Consider the following 23,324-nt stretch of genomic DNA (forward strand, 5'->3'; position numbering starts at 1 on the left):
TAGTTAGATCTATTAGTTAGATCACAGTTAAATCTAAATCTTATTTCCCACATTTAAAGTACAGAATTAAGAACTCTGGGATTAAGACTCAGTTATGATTAATGCTGCTATTAATGATGACTATAGAACTATTCTATGGTAATTTCAGTAATAGTGAAGAATGGGCAATATTTTCTGTATTTCAAAAACAGCTTGTCAGTCCTCATTCTTTTAGTCTACCTGTACTTGAGATTTAAATATGTTCATTTTTGTTTTGCTTTGAGGTTCTTTGTACAAAACATTTTGCAGGGAAATATAGTACATTGTTACTCTAAATTATGGTGTGTCATTAGACATGTGGCAATAAATAAATCACCATATAAAATTAGGGGTATTGAGTTTATTTTGCTCCAGCAGAGTGAGTCATCTGACAAGAATAGAAAAACATTGCCAATATGACAGTCTGACACTTGTGACAGCCCTGTGGAACTATAAATTTTGCCCTCTAGTTGTTTACAGACTGACTTTGAGGCCAAGGACAAAGAGCAACTTAGAAGAACTAAAGAGGATGCTCAATGTGGGCAGGGTTAAAAACTCTCATGGTGGAACAATTTTTTCTTCACAAAGCCAGAGCCCCCTGGAGCCATGTCATTATACGAGAATTGTTACCAGAAGACTTTAGGTTCTCTCATTAAACAGAAAAATTATCTCCTCAGGGCTTTGAAGAGGAAAATGTTGCAAATGTCAATGGCACAAGTCCCAGAAGAGGTTGTTTCAAAACAAATCCATTTTTCAGATTCTGCCCTGGTAGTTTGTGAACACCTGAATGCAAAAAGTGACCAATAAGAAGATGAGAATATATTGGTCATGGTACTGATTTAGAGAAATGGCAAAAATTGTGATCGCATAACTATAAAATGACAAGACACTTACTGATGAAGAAATTATTAAGAAAATGATGGATTGTGCTGAAATGAGCAAACTGACATTTGAAATAAGAGAACAGGAAGATAAACAATATTACTTGATATGGGACTTATTTTATCAATGGATGGACAATAAAATATGGAGATAAATATATAACATGTAGATATTGAGATAAATTAAGTGGAATATTTTTTATGAAAATAAGCTTTGGATGTATAGTGATATTTTGAAGAGAAGAGGGAGCACAATAAGATGTTAACCGATCGATACACTGTCTGTAATTATTTGGAATTATTTATTTATTTATTTATTTTTAAATTTGTATACCGCCCTTCTCCCTGAGGACTCAGGGCGGTGAACAGCCAAGTAAAAACATAAACTACGAACATTAAAATACAATTAAAAAGATATATATAAATTTGGCCCCATGATTAAAAACAATAACAGACAATTAAAAACATTTTTAAAAGTGTTAGGCCAGCCCGGCTTGCTGGAAAAAGAAGGTTTTAAGGGCATGGCGGAAGGCACCGAGGTCTTGGATTCTCCTTATCTCTGGGGGCAGCTGATTCCAGAGGGTAGGTGCCCCCACAGAGAAGGCCCTTCCCCTGGGGGTCACCAGCCTACATTGTTTGGCTGATGGCACCCCGAGGAGACCCTCTCTGTGGGAGCACACAGGTCGATGGGAGGCCGTCAGTAGCAGCAGGCGGTCTCGAAGATAACTATCAAGAGCCTTGATAGTACAGTGGTCTAAGCACCCTGTTATTAACACAGCTGCCTGCAATTTACTGCTGGTTCGAATCTCTCCAAGGCTCAAGGTTGACTCAGCCTTCGATCCTTTCTAAGGTAGGTGAAATGAGGACCCAGTTTGTGGGGGCAATAAGCTGACTTTGTATAAATATACAAAAGTATGAAGGCTATTGCTTAACGCATTGTAAGCCGCCTTGAGTCTCCGGAGAAGGGCGGCATATAAATCAAATTAAAAAAAAAAAAAAAAACCTAAGTCCTATGCCATGGAGCGCTTTAAAGGTGATAACCAATACCTTGAAGCACACCCGGAAGACCACTGGGAGCCAGTGCAGCTCACGCAGAAGAGGTGTTGTATGGGAGCGCCATGCAGTTCCCGTGACTACCCGCGCGGCCGCATTCTGGACCAGTTGGAGCCTCCGGGTGTTCTTCAAGGGGAGCCCCATGTAGAGAGCGTTGCAGTAGTCCAGGCAAGAGGTGACGAGGGCATGAGTGACTGTGCACAGGGAATCCCGATCAAGAAAGGGCCGCAACTGGTGAATCAGGCGAACCTGACAGAAGGTCCCCCTGGCTACAGCCGTCAGATGTTCCTCCAAGGACAGCTGCGTATTCAGGACTCCCAGATTGCGCACCCTCTCCGTGGGGGCCAAAGACTCGCCCCCGATAGTCAGTGATGGAGTCAACTGACTATATCGGGATGCCGGGAACCACAGCCACTCAGTCTTGGAAGGGTTGAGCTTGAGCCTGTTCCTCCCCATCCAGATCCGCACAGCCTCCAGGCACTGGGACATCTATTCAAGGGCATCGTTGGGGTTATGATGATGTTTTTATGTTCTTTTTTTGTGTTTTAAAATAAAAAAAGTGATTTAATAAAAAAAAATTGAAAAAAAAGAAGATGAGAATATATCATAGATAGATTGCTTCAATTTTAGAGGGCGTGTGCTGCACTTCAACAAATCCACTGATTATTGTAATAGTGACATTGCACAAATCTGATTTTGTATGGCTATCTAATACCTGCAATAAAAAAATCCACCCCACTGCCACAACCAAAGAATTCACTGCAAGATTACAGACAATATGGAAATGAAACATAGTATTTTATTCAACTATGTACTTACATATGTGGTGTAGAAAAAAAGTCTTAGTAAAAAAAGCTGAAAAGGACTTTTTTTTTTTTTTAATTTGATTTATATGCCGCCCTTCTCCGAAGACTCAGGGCGGCTTACAATGTGCTCAGCAATAGCCTTCATCCTTTTGTATATTTATACAAAGTCAGCTTATTGCCCCCACAACTGGGTCCTCAATTTACCTACCTTAGAAAGGATGGAAGGCTGAGTCAACCTTGAGCCTTGGCGAGATTCGAACCCTGCAGTAATTGCAGGCAGCTGGTCTTAATAACCAGCTTAATAACAGGGTGCCTTAAACCCCTGTACTACCAAGGCTCAAACCCCAGTACTACCAAGACTTCTTGTTTCGCACTACTATTTCCTGAGGCTTTTTCTTTCTATGATATGCAGAGTGAAAGAGTTAATGACTGGTAGTCCATAATCTGAACATTTTCATCTTTAGTGGAGTGAATGTATATTTGGAAAGTGGAAAATTAAAGGTGCATTTTCCTTCCTTTTTATCTGTTAAGTTTATTTCTACATCCCTGTATCTTGGACTCTTACAGGTTTACAATTTTTTTAAATCCTCTCCTTCGAAACTAAAACGAAAAAGGTACACAGCTGGATTGTTCTGAATATCTAGATCAGTGATGGCTAACCTTTTTGCTGTCACGTGCCAAAAGCATGGGGAGCGTGGGGAGGTCATGCGTGCCCATGCCCACACCCATAATTCAATGCCCCCGGGCCCTGCCCCCCATGCATGCACACGTCGACCCCTGTGCTCCGTCTTTTGGCATGAAATGGCAAAAAGGTTACTGGTTGGCCCGGTAGGCCTATTTTTTTGCCCTCCCCAGGCTCCAGAGGCTTTCTAGGAGCTTGGGGAGGCTGAAAATGGCCTCCCACACCCGCCCAGAGACCCCCCCCCGGAGGCCGGAAACAGCCCATTTCCCAATTTCTGGTGGGACCAGAAAGCCCGAAAATCAGCTGGTAAGCGCACACATGTGCGCTGAAGCTCAGCTAGGGCAACGCTCACGTGCCCACAAATATTGCTCGGTGTGCCACCTGTGGATCTAGATATTACTGCTCAAATTTTTGGATGGCTACATTTGCTCCTGTTAGGTGCATCACCAACTAAATAATTACTTTAAATGTTTAAGAGTGGATAAGCACGGAGTATATTGTGAATATTTTAAAATATTGGTAAGCAATGATGATGGTATTACCTAAATATGACAGCCTAGACTTGGGAGGATGCACAGAATTCATTTAGATTTGTCAATACTTTTTCATGTTGACCCTTGTCAAATGTGGCACAATCTACAGAATATATTAAATGTTCCAATACATTAAATATAGATACTGTATATTTATAAATATAGATCTGCAGGGTTTGATGGTTTTTGTAGTTCTTTTATAGCACAGTATAAATAATGGTTCTAATCATTTATAATCCTATAATTTCAGAATGTTTGCTATATTGGTTAGTACTCTCCAATCTGCTACTTTCCAATTGTTTACTTACAAAATCAAACATCCATTATCCTCATCGATCATGGCCATTAATTACATTGCCTGGAGCTTTACATTATGCTATATTATTGATCACTAAGCACAGTATAGTTGCCACTGACTGAAATACTCTTGCATTTCAATCACTTTTCTAAGTCCAAAGATACTGAAAATTGGATCTGGGACCATCTGCATTCAACAATTTTCAGTGGGGGAAACAAATAAAAAAGCACTGCTTCAAAAGAGAAGGAGAAAAGGCAAAAGAATCAATCTTATGTTGGCACAATGATATTGTCATATTTGCTGACATCCTAACAGCCATAATAACCCCATTTCCCCAAAAATAAGGCCTACCCAAAAAATAAGCCCTAGTTAAAAGTGTCATCAGTGATGGGCATGGTCATCTGATGTCACTCACATCATGGGGCACCTGTGGGGGGGAGGAAGATTTCTTCACTTCCCTTACCTTTCTTTTCTCCCCAAGCAATTGCCGCTTGGATCTTACGGCAACTGCAGAAGGGGCTGAAAGGGAAGAAACTGTCCATTCTTCCCCAGATCAATTTCAGAAGCAGCTGCCATCACTGGCCACATGGCCTGGCGGCTGGGCCTGCTGCACCTGCTGCTGCTGGGGACCAGTGGTGCCCTGGCCGGGCTGCTCTTCAGCCAGTGGTGCAAGCGACTCCCTTTGTTTCCATGCAGCTGCTGTGCAACCTGCCGCTGCCCTTCCTGGCCTCAGCTCTGGCTACCACCCTGCTGCTGCTCTTGTGGCACCTGCTGGCCAAGCTCTCATTGCTCCCTAGCCTTCACTCACCCTGCCTGCTGTCCCTGCTGCTCCTGGGATACTTCTCAGCCACAGCGGGCACTGTAGTGGCCAACATGCACGGCAGCTCTTTTATGCTGTGTTTATTGTGAAGCTTTGTGCCAAGGAAGGTCTGGGCTTTCTCCTTCCCTTCATTCCCCCTCCCCCATCTCCTCCAGCTGCTCTGTTTTTGCAGACACCAAGGGTGGAGGGTCCCTTGCGGGGCACAATTGAACTTCCAACCCCAATGGCGGGCCAGGCTGGGTGAAAGGCGACGTGGTGGCAGACCAGCCGCAGGTGAGGTAGATGCTGAAGGTGGCCAGGGCATGTTGGTGTGAATGTGCCAAAGGCAGGGCTTTTTGGCCAGCTCCTGCACTGGGGTGGCGCTACCACTTAAAGGAAGAAGCTGGTGAAGGTGTTTGCATAGCAGCCTGACCGACAGTCCCTGACCATGTGATTCTTCCAACTCAGGATGAAAGGAGGCGGGCACTTGGAGCTTCTTTTCTGATGCCAGTCACACACACACACACACCAGCACACATGGTTGGTCAGTACCGGCTAGCCTTTTTCTTTGTAGGTTGTAGATCTGGGCTGACTCACCCCGCACCAGGCAGGAGCAGCCCAGCAGGCAGCATGGCCAAGAGGGCAAAAAGCCCCCACGAGGCCAGCAGCAGCACAGGCAGCCGCTCCAAGGCCAGTAAGGTACCTGCCATGGCCAAGAAGTGTCCCAGCAGCAGCAGGGCCAGCAGGCAGGGCAGGTGGAAGCTGGGGAAAGTTGAGAGTTTGGCTGCTACAAGCAGACAGTGGGACAGAGAGGGCAGGGCTGGCAGTAGCAGCATTCCCCCTCTCATTGGCCCCCGAGCTCACTGCCTCTTGTACATTAAAAAAAGAGATATATTCCCCAAAAATAAGCCCTAGTGCTTATTTTGCAGCCCCAAAAAATATAAGACCTGGTCTTATTTTCAGGAAAACATGGTAGCTACTAAATATATAAGAAAAAGTGCATTCCTGGTCACAAAAAACTTTATTTTATATCTTAGCAGGATGAGGAACTTGTCACTGAGATGTTGATAAAACTACAACTCCCAAAGTCCTTCATGATTGCAGCTGCTGAGAGTAATTCAGTAACATCTGCTAGTCACCAATTTCTATTCTTATCTGAATTATTTTATTTATTTATGTATCATATTTACATGGTCACCTAATTCACAAAAATGTATTACCAGGTTATCTGAGGGTTATCACTTCCTGTAGACATTTACCAAATCTTAAGGTCCAAATTTATCCAAATTTTTATCCAAATCTTAAGATCCACAAATTATTCTATGGATGGTTCCATTAATTCAGTAAAGGTGAATGGGTACTAAACAGAGAAATTTTTGGCCTGGAACACAATTTAGAAAGTTTTTCATATCTGATGAAGATTTTAACCTTTTCTTTACATGATTTAAATTGTTAAGATGAAGTTAGTATTTTAATGTATCTTTTGTACCATTTTATTCTCTTCCATGTTTTATATTGACCGTTTTAAAAAGTTCTTGTGAACAATCAGAAAACTATTTTTGTTAATCAGTTGTATAAATGATGTCTGTGATCCAGCTTCTGGAACAGCAGGACTGAAATTTTAATGCTAATGCTAATAATAATGAAAAGGAAAAGAATGTACAATTCCCAATAATTTTTAAGCAATTTTTCTCTCAGCAAAGGTTTATTGTCTACATAATATTTCAAGAAATCTGTTTTATACTATTAAGTCTCCATGGGTAAAGTGCAATTTATTCATGTCAATTAAGTGTGAAAAAAGATTTGCATCATATATTTATATGCTAGCAAAGGCTGTTACCCAGAGCCACTTGAGTGCATGAAAAATGGGTCTTTTTTTGCTAAAAGTGTTCAAATTCAGGTGGTTAATAACTCTGTATATCTATATTTTTGATACTGAAACATGTATATGTTGCTGAAAACACAGGAAGTAGAGTACAGTAAATATTGCCAAGCTGTTTTCCTTAAAATTTCTGGCCTTTAGCAAGTAGATTGGGATCCAGTTCTAGTAAATATATAATAAATATGAATATGAACAAATCCTTGGATTAAAGATGAATTCTAGGTATAAAAAGCTTACTCTGAGGAAGAAAAGACCGTAATTGTTGGTTAAGGGAATCAATCATCTTAGAAATGTCAAAAACAATTGATTTACTTTTATTGCCAGAGGTGCTTATGGAATTATCTGTTCTTGTGCCAAAATAACTTCACTGACTTGATCCCTGTCCACCTTGATTTGAGTGGAATGCAGAGCTCATCTTCTGGGCAGCAAAATATCTAGCATCATTCATGAAAACCAGAACAAGCATCCTGCAGCAGATCTCAGGGTTGTATTCTGAGGATTATAGGTTGAGAATTTAGATTGAATATCTTGGTAGTAATACAAAAGTGTGTAAAAAAGCAAAGGTAAACAAAACACTGCTTTAAAAAGTGAATTTACTGTCATAGGTTATAAAGAATCCACCCTGTATTTGATACTAAACTGCTCAGTCTTGCCATAATAATTGGGCTCTTGTTCTAATTTTGGTTTTAACCTTTGACAGAAGATCCAAAATTGGCATAATCAATTGAACAGATTTAATAAACTGCCCACAGACAATATGTTTACTTTCATCCTTTGATAAAGACAAATCAAACAGAATCAAACAGAGGGATCCTAATGGCAGGTGACTCTTGTTAATGTTAGAAGGTCAATTATGGGAATTGAAGTTCAACATATCTGAAGACCACCTTGTAGAACAAGCCTAATCTAGTTTTTTTTAAAAGAAGAAATTGAGAAAATATTTGTTTGCTTTTAGATCCATAGGAAAACAAAATAAAAACCATCTAGATCAATTGCTCCCCTTCAAAGTTCTTATAGTCAGATATAGCTGATCATAAATGCAAATTGTTTTTCAGAAAAATAAAAAGAATCCCAAGCAGGGTACTAAGAAGCAAATCTGAAGTAAACATTATAAAACAGATAACAATCCTTTGTTGTCCAAGATAGATTATAGGAAAGATGATGCTAATTCTTCAGCTAGTTAATACCCTAAAATGAATTTCAAACAAGAAACAAACAAAATTGCCACCTCATCCTTATTGACCGTACAATAGTTACTTCTCACAACAACAACAACAGCAAAAAAAATTCCTGGTCACACAATAGTGAATTCTAACAGTTTGGTTCTATTGGGAAGCTATTGCTTAGAAATTCTGTTGAGATTCCATTTTTAAAATAAATATATTATTGTATTAAGCACACATTAATTAATAAGTAAGAAGTAAATTCTACTTAACAGGATGAGACCTCTGACCTATGCATACATATAGTCCCTGATTTAAGTTCACAATTGGGAATGAAATTTATGTGACTGGAATTGATTTTATGACCATTTTTACTGTGGTTATTAAGTGAATCATACAGTCATTAAGTCATTCTGTTTTCCACAATCAACTTTGCTTGTCAGAAGGTTGTAAATCACAATCACATGACTGCAAGATGCTGCAACCACTGTAAATGTGAATTGGTTGCCAAATGCCTGAATTACAATCACATGACTGTGAGCGGGGTTAATTTTGAGGAAGGGTCATAAATCACTTTTTCTGAAACTTTGAAAAATTGTTAAACAGTCGTAAATCAAGGATCATCTGTAATAAGAAATATGATCATTCATTAAAAAATCCAATTGTTATAACTGTTAGAACAACCCTCTGTCATGAGAAATAGTAACTTAATAGATTTGCCCCAAAATTTGTGCCTTTTTTAGCATTTTGCCTAACAAAAAATGGAATTAGCTGCCAAGGAATTACCCCCAAATATCTGCAAGCGAAGGTGTAAAATGTATCTCAATATTATATTGCTGTATGAAGATTTTAAAAATTAATTAATTTAGACCCCAAACCAAAATAAATGTGAAAGGATTTCTTCACTCCTGCATTTTCAAACAATTAGCAATAAATACAGAGCCTTGGTAGTACAGTGGTCTAAGGCACCCTGTTATTAAGCTGGTTATTAAGACCAGATGTCTGCAATTACTGCAGGTTCAAATCTCGCCAAGGCTCAAAGTTGACTCAGCCTTCCATCCTTTCTAAGGTAGGTAAATTGAGGACCCAGTTGTGGGGGCAATAAGCTGACTTTGTATAAATATACAAAAGAAAGGCGGCTATTGCTTAGTGCATTGTAAGACGCCCTGAGTCTCCGGAGAAGGGCGGCATATAAATCAAATTTAAAAAAAAAAAAAATACTTAGAAATATTTAAAATGAAGTCAGAAATTAACAGTCAGCATTCCAGAACTGCTCATGAGAGTCCTACATGTGATTTCATGGTCTTTTATTTAACCCTGGAAGATAAGGAGCAGATGTAACATTAGTATCTGACATCCACCTTGATCTGGGAGAGCTTTCAATGGCTGATATAGTTTAGCTGCTGTTTCCATGCATTTTCGCTTTCTGCCAAGTCTGATTCATTACTTCAAAAACAGTTCTTCCTTTAAGTCCCAAGATCCATCAACAGGAAACTGACCTGAATCAAAACTTTCGGACCAATACCACAATTTGTCAATCAGATAAAAACACAATGGCTTGACATTTAAAAAGTGGGGAGATGAAGTTTTCCTTTTAAAATTTAAAATACTGGGGGTAAGCAAGACATTAGTAACTTCAGGTTTTGGTAAACTAAATCATTTTCACATCTTACAATTGAGATATTTCAGATACATTCAAATATTTGGTTACAACATTGGCGCCAATGTCAGCTTTTTTGACATGAGAATTGATAAAAAAGGGAAAAATGGTTGATTATTGGAATATATACTAAATATAAATATATTAAATATAGAATGGACAGCTATATTTAATCTTAATAATATTATAACTAAATTTCTATTTGGACCATCTTTTCTAAAGGAACCTTTTTTCACAAGTGTAGCAGAATCCTATCGTGTTACTTGGAAGTAAATTCTACTTAGTTCCATATGGTTTACTATCCAATTAATAGAATTAGTTATTATAACTTTAGTTCTTACCTTTCTTTGATATGTTCTTTTACTGCACAATTCAATATCATTTCACTGCAACCTATCAAGAACTATTTTTTTCTGTCTCTACTTGCTTAAGCCCAACCTACAGCATCTTTCAGACTTAGGCCATACATTTGATAGAACATGGCACTAATTTACTAAATGAGCAATTAAACCAAGCTTTTAGACAATTAAGACTACAAAACAAGAGGTAACATTTAATGTACCTGAAGGCTTCAATGATTTCAAGAGCTGATGGTATTGAAATAATGGTGCATAGATGACTATTATCTTAAGTTAACAATAACTATTTTAGATTATGTTGAATATGATGCAATTTTCAACTAATCAATTTTCTTTTCAATAATTAATGCTTTTATTACAATTTTATTTGAGAAAAAATAGTTATTTATCACTATAATTTTAATTGAGATTCTAAGATAGCACACCAGAAAAAATATCACCAATCTTTACTGACATCTGCTTGCAAAGTATTTCAAATATAAGCACTGATATTTCTGAAGGTTTTCCTAGTTAACATTTTTTTCCATGTGAAGACATATTATAACTGCTACATGAGATTGTCTGTGTGTGTGTGTGTGTGTGTGAGGGAGAGAGAGAGAGAGAGAGAGAGAGAGACAGAAAGAGATCTGTAAAGGCTAATATCATGGATTCCATTGCAAGTTTTTTTTTAGTGGAACTGGCAGGACTCTATGAATATGTATTTTCTCATTGCAAGAGATACTAAAGGTCCAATGATTGTGATTACTTTGCAGTATGTTATCAAAGCTTATCAAAATGTTGTTTAATGCTAAAAAGTAAATGTGTAGGCTCAAAGCCATCTCTCTCTCCTCTCTCTCTCTATCTAATCTTCCTTTCTTTTCATCAACATGATCTCCATTCCATCCATGCATTTTCTCATGTTTTTATTTCAAACCTGTATTGAGAAGTATGCTACTGTTGTAAAATAACAGACAATATTGACAAAAATATTGCAATAGGCAGGACCTTGTATACAGTTCAGGAACAATTCAGTAAAATTAGCTGCATTACATTACACAGTAAATAACTACACAAAGAAACTATATAAACAATCATTTCTTCTGATTTCAAATCTTGTGTATGTAAAAGTAGCATGTAGCAGTTTTCAAAATGATGTGATTAGGATGCTATGAAAGAAATCTTTTGGAAATAAAACAGCTCCTGTATTTAATTTTCAATTAATTTGTATAGCCATTGTAATCAAAGGATTGTCTTGAGTAAATTAAGAGTAACCTACAAGTGTTACCCATCAATGTTGAAGTTTAGGTTGAACTTCAAATTAACAAAAGTGGTTGTCACTAACTCAGCTTGTACAGGAGGGACAAGAGGCAGAGAGAGAAAGGTGCCATTCTTTCATTCATAACCCACCCACCCCCATCACCTCTGAAAAGGAGAAGGAATCTGTACAGGCATTTTCCTCTGCAACCCATAGTTAACCCAACTGTTGCAGAACTATGAACTGAAGATAAGAGCTACTTGAACAGACATACATGACTGGTATTCCATTGACAGTTACCACTACACATTCTTAAGGATCCATGCAGGAAGGCAAAGAAAGGATTTCAGCAACGGGTGGAGAAGAAAAGGGTGACTCATCAGGAACGGCTGTTCCTTACCTTTAAGATCAGATCCGTGTGATATTGGTCCAGCATGTTCGCCTTGACAAAGGATGTGATGATGACTCTGCCGTATCTCCCTGGGGTCTGCAGATCGGAATACAGCCGGTGCTTGGACCGGTTCACAGGGAAGAGGCTATTGACCAGGTTCCTCTCGATCTTGGCCAGGCTGTGTTTGGGGGCCAGCAGGTGTTCCACGCTCTCCTCGATCTGGTACTTGCTGAAACTGGCCCCCAGCAAGATGGAGATGAGCACGGGCGCAGAGGCAAAGAAGACCGGGTGGCTGGCAACGAAGTGGCCGAGTCTGGCGAAAGACGTTCTCAGTCCTCTGTGCAAGACCTGCCGCAACATTCTAGTGCAGAAGCAGCTCAGGAGGGCGAGGTGCGCACGACGGAATCTGAAGCTCTTCCAGAGCCCAGGCAAAACCATCGGGGAGCCCAGGCAGGCGGGAGCTTTCCGTGGGCTGAAATTGACCAAGCAGGCAACCCGCACTCCCCCTTTCTGCGCGGTGGGTGCTAAAGCTCTTCGCCTCCCTCCAAGCTGCCGAAGGGAGTTTCCTGGCGCCCCATTGTCTGACTTTAAACAACACCAGAGATTCCGAAAGGGAGGAGGGCGGGAGCAAAAATAAAAAAATAAAAAAATAAAAATCGGGGGGGGGGGTGTTGGTGTTGGTCAGCGAGGAAGCCAAGATCTTATTGACGGAAAAACCTATTTCTTTTCTCCACTTCTTATGGTGGCAGCTCTTTCTGCCAAACCAAGTGGGTGGGTAAGGATTGTTTACCCAGGAAAGATATATGGGGGAATACAGAAGTGGGGGTGGGGTTTGTCGGTAGACACACTCGCTGACTAACTCAGTTAAGCACAGAACACAGCTCCCAAGACCCTGGGGCTACGGCTGACTACACACCTGCAGAACTGAATGGGTGGTTTTCCTCCCCCACCCACGCCTCTAATCGAGGCCAGGAAAGAGACTCGCCCCTTTCTCAGCCATAATCCCGAAAGTGGGAGAGATGTGCCGTTTCAAAGCCCTCGCCTCTGCCGCCGCCACTAAGGCTGCGCCGGAGTTCAGGGTCAGTTTCTTTACCGGCTTTTTCATGACAGTTATTGAGCTGTATGAGAGGCTGGTGGCTCAGAACGGGCGACTAGGCGGAGGAGCGCTTTCTCGCCTCATCTTCCCAGGCTCATTTCCGGCACTGGGATTTGGACGGTCGCACCGGATTAATACTAAATAAGATAACACAACCCCTCCCTCCCACAGTGTGGGCAATTTAGCTGGAAGTCCCGGCTGCTGATTGTCAATTACCGGTGGCCTTAATCGGAGCTTCCTTGTTCGCTCGGGGTTGCAGTTTCAAGGAAACTATCCCGCAACTAGAACGGGTGTAATTGTTCTTTAAAAAAAGACGGGATCTTCCTTCAGGTGAGATCCATGTCAGCGCCGCCGGCATGTCCCATCCAAGCGAAATAACTGCTGCCCATCAGTGTCGGAAGATCACCAAGGAAAAGGGGGGAGCAAACAACCAACCGATTCCTGCCGCATGGCAAAGTTTTCAAGTCTCACCTTTGAAGCAGTCCCCGAAGAAGCCCGTTTGGGAGAGATGGACTTATCCGCACGCAAGCGAACGTGGTTCCTATTGTTTCCCGACCGGAGCAGCGCAAAGATAGAGTTTTGTGTATTTCATTGGTTTCAAGCGATTGCTCTTCTTTGTCAACGCATAGTGAGGATTCGGCGATTTAAATGCCAGGGATCAGAAACGTCTCGGCAATTCCACGAATTTCCCTCTCTTACTTCCCTCCCACATGCTTCTCTCACTTGCTCCGTCTGTCTGTCTTCTGCTCTCCCCGCCTTCTTTTCGTACTGATTCTGTCTGCCTCGTTCTTTCGGTGCGATGCGGGTTCAACGGTCTTTCTGGTGCCAGAGGAGAAACTGCTCAATCTCTTACCTAAATGGGCATGTGCGAATGCTTTGCACATGCCCATTAACAAGGTGACGCTGCACAGAAGCCGGTGCCCTTAACACTTTGCCCTGAGCTTGCTTAAAATCTCCCCTTTTCTCTCAAAGGAAAAAGGTGCTATCAGGCAGACGGAGAATGGAAGTTAGTATTTGTGAAGCTCAGTATGCTGTCTGAAAGCAATGTAGTAGAAATGGGGTCTTGACAATTACCAAACAAGTAATACTGTTACTACTACTACTACCACTGTGTTTCCCATAAGACCCTGTCTTATATATTTTTTGAACCCTGAAATAAGTGCTTGGCCTTATTGCCATGCGCTCAAAAGCCCGATTGAAAAGATTCAGAATTTTATAACAGTTGGAAAGTGTGGTACGATTGGGTCTAGAAAAGGTGGGATAGAACAGATATATGATGATGTATATATATGATGGCAAATATGTATGTATAAAGGAATGACTTTATACTTATGGACAATGTAATCATATACCATGGTGGCAGGATTGTATATTTTATTTGTGTATTAGTGTATAGAATATATTAATAAAAATTTTATATATATATATAAAAGCCTGATTGGGCTTATTATCAGGGGATGTCTTATTTTGGGGGAAACAGGGTACTACTATTACTATCAAACTACAAAATCCAATGTCCTTGGGAAAGACTCCATAGGTGGATAAAAATGCTAAATCTAGTCTAAACATCTGGCTGACTGTGCAGTGAACCATAATAATATAAACTGTGGTTAAAAAGATACAATATGACATTCCAGTTCCTGGAAAGAACTCAGTGTGTATGAAGGCGAACACAAGCTAAAGAACTGACAGTTGTGATTTCACATTTTTGTAAAATAACAGCAACAATAATAATAACAATTTTCTGCAATAACACCAGCAGAATTTCAAAAAACTGCACTACTCAGAACATATATTTTAAGAAGATACTTGGTTGATATCTAGGACGCTGGCAGCAATTCGTATCAACCATTAGCACCAGTCAATCGTATTTGTGACACATTTTTAAATGTTCAATTGACTGAGTTTAACGAATAAAAGAGATGATGATGATGATAATGATGATGATGATGATAATAATAATAATAATAATAATAATAATAATAATAATAATAATAATAACTGAATTTATTAATTGAAAACACAAAAGAATTCAGCCAAGACATTGGTATGCAGTTTGGAATTGACAAATGTGCAATAATAGCAACCAAAGCAGGCAAGATCATAGAAGAGGATGGAATAGAACTAGAGAATGAAGAAATGATAAAGGCAGTAAAATCAGAAGAAGGCTACAAGTACTTGGGGATTTTAGAAGCCTCTGACTTAATGCATAATAAAGTCAAGGAATTAACTTCAGCCAAGTACATTCGGCGAATTCGTAAGATATTAATGCCCAAATTGAGTGGAGGAAACATCATAAAAGCCATAAATACCTGGGCTATACCTGTGATTAGATACTCTGCAGAAATAATTGACTGGACCCAGATGGAGTTAGACAATTTGGACAGAAAAACAAAGAAGCTTATGACAATGAATCATGCCTTGCACCCTAAAAGTGATGTTGACCAATTATATTTACCAAGAGCAGAGGGTGGTCGAGGACTCCTACAAGTAAAGCAGACTGTGGAAGAAGAAAAATGCAGCTTGAATGATTACATCCAGAAAAGTGAAGAACCAATGATTAAGGAAGTAAATAAAGGAGGCCTTTTAAAGACAACTAAAACAAAAGCAGAATATAAGAAAGAAGTAATTGACCACAAGCTGAAAATTGGAAACACAAAGCTCTGCATGGCCAACACTTGAAAAGTATTGAAGGCAAAGCTGACCAGAAACTAACCTGGAACTGGTTAAGATCAGGAGTAGTGAAAAAAGAAACGGAAAGCTTTATTTTGGCAGCTCAAGAACAAGCCCTAGCCACAAACTGCATGAAGGCAAAAATTCAACATGTTACCACCAACAGCAAATGCCGCCTCTGCAATGAGAAAGATGAGACAGTCGACCACCTGATCAGTGGGTGCAGCAAAATTTCACAAACTGACTACCTACAACGCCATGACCATGTTGCTAAGATCATTCACTGGAAATTGTGCCAGAAGTTTGGATTTGAGTACAGCAAAAACCACTGGGAACATCAGGTTGAGAAAGTTTTAGAGAATGAGAAACTCAAGATCTTGTGGGACTTTAGGATTCAGACTGACAGGTACTTGGTCCACAACACACCTGACATAACAATAGTTGAAAAGAAAAAAGTATGGTTCATTGACATTGCAATACCTGGTGATGCACGGATTGAAGATAAGCAGCAAGAAAAAATCACAAAGTACCGGGATTTGCAAATTGAAGTTGAGCGACTGTGGAAAAAGAAATCGTGTGTTGTCCCGATTGTAATTGGAGCCCTTGGAGCAATACCCAAAGGGCTACCCCGCTATTTAGAAATTCTAAATTTGCCGGACTTGAACATTTTGACTCTACAAAAAACCACCTTACTCAGAACAGCTTACATCCTCCGACGATACCTTAACAGTTCCTAGGTCCTTGGTTAGGACTCGAGCTGCTGAGCTATTAACCAGCCTCAAAGGCTGTGAATCTCACTAAAGATTAAATAATAATAATAATAATAATAATAATAATAATAATAATAATAATAATAATAATAATAATAATAATAATAATAATAAACAACTACATCCCCATGGGGTGCCACGTTGACATGGTGGGGGGCTTAACTGCTACCAGCAGGTCCAACCATGTCAGAGAGGTCTAGGCTGAGGAGCAGAACTGAGTGCACCCAACAACCCATGCAATGAATCATTGCATCATTGAATCAACACAACTGAACGAAGCCTATATCAGCTCGGTCGTCGCCCGGGTTAACAAGGACCGCATTAGGTGTTGGGGAACCTGGCCATCGGTCGACAAGTAGGCTACAGGCCACGGGTCCCATAGCTGAGGAACCAGGGCATGGGCCTGTAGAGTGACTGGAAGATGAACAACCTCAGAAGCGGCAGAAATACACCATGTCAGAGAACTGCAATGTAATGAAATGCTACTACAAAGCAGAACCAGAGAAATGAGGCTACCAAAAAAGGATGTACCAATTATGGAAACAAGAATACCCAGACTCAAGGATAACTGAATTACGATTAGCCGATCAGCAATGATTCATCACTTAGAACAAAGTGCTCAGTGAAATCGAACTTGAAGAAATATGGAAAAATTGTGAAATGGGAACACAGACTGCTGAACAACAGACTGCTGGAGTGGCAGCAGAAAATACTCCAATAACGTCTGGAGCAACTGAATAGCTTGAATTCGAAAAAAATGCAGATATTCTGCAAGAACAGGATCAGCAAAGGCTTGAAGTGATCATTGAAACACCAGGAGTACTCAATGCCAGGCAGCAAGAACTGAAAGCTAAAATCTTGGCACATGCTGCAATAAATGCAGAAAGAAAAAGGCTTCCAACATTGAAGACTGTCCCTAGAAAACATTTGGCACCATTGCTGATAGATGCGAACTATGCACTTGCAGCAGTCCAGATAACATCAATTGAACAAACAAATCAGCTTGCCTACAGTACAGCATAGTACAGCATAGTAACGGAAGAACTGGGGATTCAACAGCTGCAAGCCCCTAGAAAATCGACTGGAAAACCGCAATGGAAAATCAGGTTGGAGTTGAAAATCAAGAGCCTGTGAGCAGATGCAAGCAACTTGAAGAATCTGCAGAAGAAAAAGCTGAAGGACAGCAAGATCAAGAAACACCTGATAAAAAAATATGGGCTCAGCACAAGAAGAAATGACGAAGCATTGGAAATTGTGAAGCAGCAGATAACAGCAACAGCAAGAAAAATTGAAAGATACGAAGCTAGAGTCATCCAGTACAAACAAAATCAATTGTTCCAATCAGACCAAAGACGGTTCTATCAGAGTCTGAATGTGGAATTGGGATCATAGAAACACCCAGGAGCATAGAAGAATTCAGAGGTAGATGCATAAATAAATGTCTTAAACCTATTTATTCATATGATAAATCATATTAACTATGTACAACAGAGATCAAGTCTCATGAGGAACAAACATGAAAAGAGAGAGATGGAGAGAGCGAGGTGGAAAAGGTTGGAGGGGGTTTTATACTCAGGGTAAGCCCCTCCTTTCCACATAGGGGTGGAGACACTCTCTGCCTCCACTGATGTCTGTATGACACATATGCCAATGGCTTGCAAATACTTGACAGTTCCCCTCCTTGCGAGCCAATGGCATGCAAACACACTAATGCAATGCACAACAGATTTTACCCTGTGAGACATAACTTCCTACACAGATCTTTGTGCCTATCCGCTGGTAGAGGTTTTGTGAAAATGTCAGCTGTTTGATGTTTGGTCTGACAGTGTGTTAAAGATATACACCCCATCTCTACTAGTTGTCTAACATTTTGATAACGGATATCAATATGTCTGGACCTTTTCCCCACTGCATAGGCTTTGGCAATGCCTATGGCCCCGGTGTTGTCTTCTATAATTTGGATGGGCAAAGTCGGTGGTGTCCAGATGCTAGATATTAAGGCATCAAACCATATCAGATCGTTCCCTGCCTCTGATAGGCATGCAAATTCGGCCTCAGCGGTGGAGCACGAAACAAATTTCTGTTGTCCCACATGCCAATGGATGGGTGCCCCATTTAACAGTACCAAGAACCCCGAAGTACTCCTATGGATTTTGGTATCTCCGGCCCAGTCCGCATCCGCGAAGCATTCTAATTGGGCCTTGTCTCTATTCTCAGGTTCCAAGCGAAGCACGTAATCTGCTGTGGTCTTGAGATACCTTAATAGCTTTTTAATGGCCAACCAGTGGAACTAGGTAGGATGTTCCACTTGTCTGGATAGCAGGTTCACGGCCAGGGCAATGTCTGGACGGCTCCAATTACTTATATATAATAATGAGCCGACCACTGATCTAAATAGAGTATTATTTTGGAACTCTGGGCTATCCTTGTGTGCCAATCCATAATAGTCGGTCTGCATTAGGATAGCAGTTGGCTTGCTATCTTCCATTTTACATTTCACCAAAAGTTCCTCTATCTTATCCTCTTGGGAGAGAGCAAAACCTTTTGGTCTAGTGATGATTTGTATGCCTAGGTACTTGTCCACATATCCTAAAGACTTTAGAGTGAACCTTTTTTGTAGGGTCCTGGCAAATATATTACATCCCCCCTTGTCAGGCTCTATATATAAAAGGTCACTAGGACTTTCTCCAGCCCCCCTTTGGTATCCCTTATGAAGGTACATTTATCAGCTGGAGATGGATGGAAACCCAGTGATTTGAGTGTTGTAGTCAGGCATTTGTACCACATTCTGCCTGATTGTTTGAGGACGTACAAACTTTTCTTCAGAAGCCAGGTGTGGCCTTCCTGCTGCTGGAATCCGGGGGCACCTCTGACGTAAATTTTTTGTTTTAGATGTGCGTGTAAATAAGCAGTTTGCACGTCAAATTGAAAAATGTGTTCCCCATGTGCTGCTGCGCTGACCAAAGCAGCCCTCACACTTTCTGCTCTCACGGTGGGGGAGTAGGTTTCATCAAAGTCCTGTAAGTAGCGCTGTGCGTAGCCTTGTGCTACTAGCCAGGCCTTGTCTTTGCCTGGAAATCCATGAATTAACACGATAAATTTTATCAATTTGCCAGTCACACTCTGCTTTGGACTCTCCAGTTAACTGTGCAAGAGAATATAAGTATAGAACAAAGACAGGATGTAATTACATATAAAGAAATTCTTAACACAGAGAGAGGTATATTAAAGTTAAAGCCCTTGAGGGTACTAAGGGAAGAAAGGGTAATGCAAACTTGGTTTCAGTATATACAATTACAAGCTAAATGGAGAAAAGATCAGAACATTGGTATTATACAAAGTGAAGAAAATTTGGTAAAACAAATTAGAGACCAGAGTCAAATGCATATAAAAAGGTTGTATAATATATTGATAGAAACAGACTCGGAAACAGAGTTAGTTAAGGATTGTATGATAAAATGGGCACAAAACTTTGAACAACCAATAATGATGGAAACATGGGAAAAGATATGGGTAAGAAATGTAAAATTTACACAAGCGCAAAATTTGAGAGAAAACTTTTACAAAATGTTTTATAGATGGCATTTAGATCCCAAAAAGTTACCTTGTATGTATCCGAATTTACAATCTAAATGTTGGAGATGTGATTGTGATGACGCTACTTATTTTCATGTATGGTGGACTTGTAAAAAAGTTAAAGCATTTTGGATAAAAATTTGGTGGATTATTCAAAATATTCTTAAAAAGAGGATAAAGTTTACTCCACAGTTATTTTTGTTGGGTATAATCACGGATTGTATGGTTATAGAGACTAATTTGATCCTGAATTTAATAACTGCAGCAAGATTGTTGGTGGCGCAGTATTGGAAGAAGGAAGATTTGCCTACTACTCAAGAATGGATATTAAAAGTAGCAAATTTAGCAGAGATGGCAAAGATCTCAGCGTATTTGAAGGACTCTTCAAATGAGAAATATATGATAGAATGGAGAAGATGGATAGATTATATTCAAAATAAATACCGGACTAAAAAATTTCAAATAGCTTACGAATAGATAGAGAGATGTTATTATGTATTCAAATTTAGTTTGGTAAATGGGGAGTTAAAGTATTAGAGAGATGTAAGAGGTTATAATTAATTAGACTATGTTAGATCATGATTGTTGAATGTTATACCCTGTATTTTGCTCTGGGAAGTAGGGAGGTGGGTGGGTGGGAGGGGGAGGGTTGGGGACGGAGGAGGGAAGGGGGGGATATATATGTAAACTTTTTAAAACTTTTCAATAAAAAAAAAGAAAGAAACATTTCTACCAATCTATCAATGGAGAAACTGCAGTGAATCAGTCAGTACCTGACAAGGAAGAATCAGTGCAGTTCTGGGCACAGATATGGGATAACCCAAAGAAATACAACAAGGACGCAACTTGGTTAAATGAGGTGGATAAAAATGAAACAGAAGTTGAAATGAAAGAACTAGTAATAACAACAGAAATGGTAGAGATAAGAGCAAAGAAGATCAAGAATTGGTCAGCACCAGGTGAAGATGAACTGCATGGTTTTTGGTTGAAACATCTAACTCAGGGGCAACCTTAAACATTCAAAGAGCCATTGGACCCGTTTCCCACAGAAAAGAAAACACCAGGAGCCAATAATTTAATAACCAGACCCAGTCACATGACCCCTTCCAGCCACACCTACCCAGCCGGTCATTAGGGCAGAGAACAGGTTGTTAAATTATTTGCCCCGCCCGGCCCCACCTCACCCCTTCCCTCTCAGCCACCCCTTGCCACACTCGGCTCTCTCTGTCTCTCTCTCTGTCTCTTGCCTCTCTCTCTCTGATTCTGATTCTCTGGTGCATCATCTCTAGCTGGGTCTTGCTGCCCAACAGACTGCAGCAGGAAACAGCAGGTGGCTACTTCCAGCCTTTGTTGGTGCTGGATGTGCCTCGGTTGCTTGGGGAGATGTGTGACCTGCTCTCTGCCCCAAGACACTGGCCCGACCCATGCTGTGGCCTACACCGCTGCTGTTGCCAGTGGGGCAGGGTCACATTGTGGCTCTGTATCGTAATGGGCTTCAGGAAGAGGAGGGGACCCCATCTCCCCCATTGTGAAGCATACTAAATTTCACTGTGCTGTACAAGGCGCTGTGAGGCCATGGAGGCGCCAAAGCAGTGGTGTCGGCCAGGTGAAGCCGGTGTCTTAGGGTGGAGAGCAGGTCATGCATCCCAAGCAACTGAGATGCCCAGCACCAACAAAGGCCGTAAGAAGAGCCTGCAAGATCAAGCAAGAGATGAGGCACTGGAGAATCAGCCCCAGCCGCTTCTCTCTGCAGCAGAGGGATGAAAGGAGGGAGCTGCAGCAGAGGGATAAAAGAGCCACATGTGGCTCTGGAACCATGGGTTGCCAACCCCTGATCTAACTGGTCTATACCAGGGATGAAATCCAGCAGGTTCTGACAGGTTCTGGAGAACTGGTAGTGGAAATTTTGAGCAGTTTGGAGAACTGGCAAATACCACCTCTGGCTGGTCTCAGAGTGGGGTGGGAATGGGGATTTTGCAATATCCTTCCCCCAGGAGTGGGGAGGGAATGGAGATTTTGCAGTATCCTTCTGCTGTCACGCCCACCAAGCCACGCCCACCAAGCCATACCACATCTACCAAGCCATGCCCACAGAACCGGTAGTAAAAGAAATTTGGATTTCACCACTGGTCTATACCTTCTCATTGCCAAGCAGCTTACCAACATACACTGGGTCCACAATTATTAGGCAAGTGAGTATTTTGACCATATCATTTTCATCCATATTTTCCACCTCCAAGCTGTATAAACTTGAATGCTTACTGGATATAAACATATCAGGTGATGTGTATTTGTGTAATGGGGTGTGGCCTAAGGAGATCAGCATCTCCCTACTGTCAGTTTTTAGAAGACACTTTCTTCAAACGGTATAAGAAAAAGTCTGCATCTTTCAAGAAGACCATGATTTTTATGCAGGACAATGCTCCATTGCATGCATTGAAGTACTCCACTGTGTGTCTAGCCAGTAAAGGCCTTAAAGATAAAGAATAATGTCATGACCCCCTTCCTCACCTGACCTAAACCCTATTGAGAACATGTGGGCCCTTCTTAAATGTGAGATTTACAATGAAGGAAAACAGTAAACCTCTCTGAACAGTGTCTGGGAAGCTGTGGTTGCTGCTGCACAAAAAGTTGATCATCAACAGACCAAGAAATTGACAGACTCCATGAATGGAAAGCTTATGGCTGTTATTGAAAAGAAGGGTGGCTATACTGGTCACTGATTTATTTTTTTAAAATGTCCAAAAATATTTATTGTACATTTTGAGCTGTTTGTTTTTTCTCAACAGATGCAAACAAACAAGTGAGATGGGCAAATTTTCATTTTTCATTTTGTTGCATAATAATTCTGCACACTAATATTTGCCCAGTAATTGTGCACACATAGATATTCTCCTAAGGAAATCAAAACTTCACTTTTATTTTCTTAAATATTCAGGTTTGAGGTTTATTAACATTTTGGATTGACCGAGAGCACTGTAGTTGTTCAATAATAAAATTAATCCTCCAAAATACAGCTTGCCTAATAATTGTGCACACAGTGTACTACAAGAGATTCACTGTTACCCCTACTATTTGTCATTACACTGTCTCCTCTTCAACAATACTGAATAACTAAGGTCATGGCTATCAAACATCAAAAACATCTGCCAGGCTATCCCACCTCTTTTGCATGGATGATCTGAAGCTGTATAGAAAAGCAGCATTTGGGACTTCCAGTGGTGATATCACGCTGTTGTGGGGCAAACAAGTGGGGCTCCACTCATTTTCACCCAATTTTCCATGTTTTCAAGGCCCACACAGGTGACCTGGATCCTGGAGTGATCGATGGAGTAGAGGAGTACCTTCGGAGTTTAAGCAGAGAGAGGTGCAAACTCCCGTTTAACAAAAGGAATTTCTGATCAGGCTCCTGAAAAAAGTGGTGAATTGGCAGTGGGAGTGGAGGCTATG

The 23,324-nt window shown here is 40.7% G+C and overlaps 1 protein-coding gene across 1 annotated transcript in view; it reads right to left on the minus strand.

The window, feature by feature from the left end:
* Positions 1 to 13,700, minus strand: part of PTCHD1 (patched domain containing 1) — a 181,343-nt gene extending 167,643 nt beyond the window's left edge. Inside the window, exon 1 of the mRNA XM_034404530.3 lies at positions 11,769 to 13,700. Within this exon, the coding sequence (XP_034260421.2) occupies positions 11,769 to 12,197 (429 nt within the window). The 5' untranslated portion in view covers positions 12,198 to 13,700. The remainder of the gene's footprint in view (positions 1 to 11,768) is intronic.
* Positions 13,701 to 23,324: the final 9,624 nt, after the last annotated feature.

This window comes from Pantherophis guttatus, chromosome 5 (genome assembly GCF_059756535.1).
Source record: "Pantherophis guttatus breed Tessera chromosome 5, ASM5975653v1, whole genome shotgun sequence".
Taxonomy (NCBI): Eukaryota; Metazoa; Chordata; class Lepidosauria; order Squamata; family Colubridae; genus Pantherophis; species Pantherophis guttatus.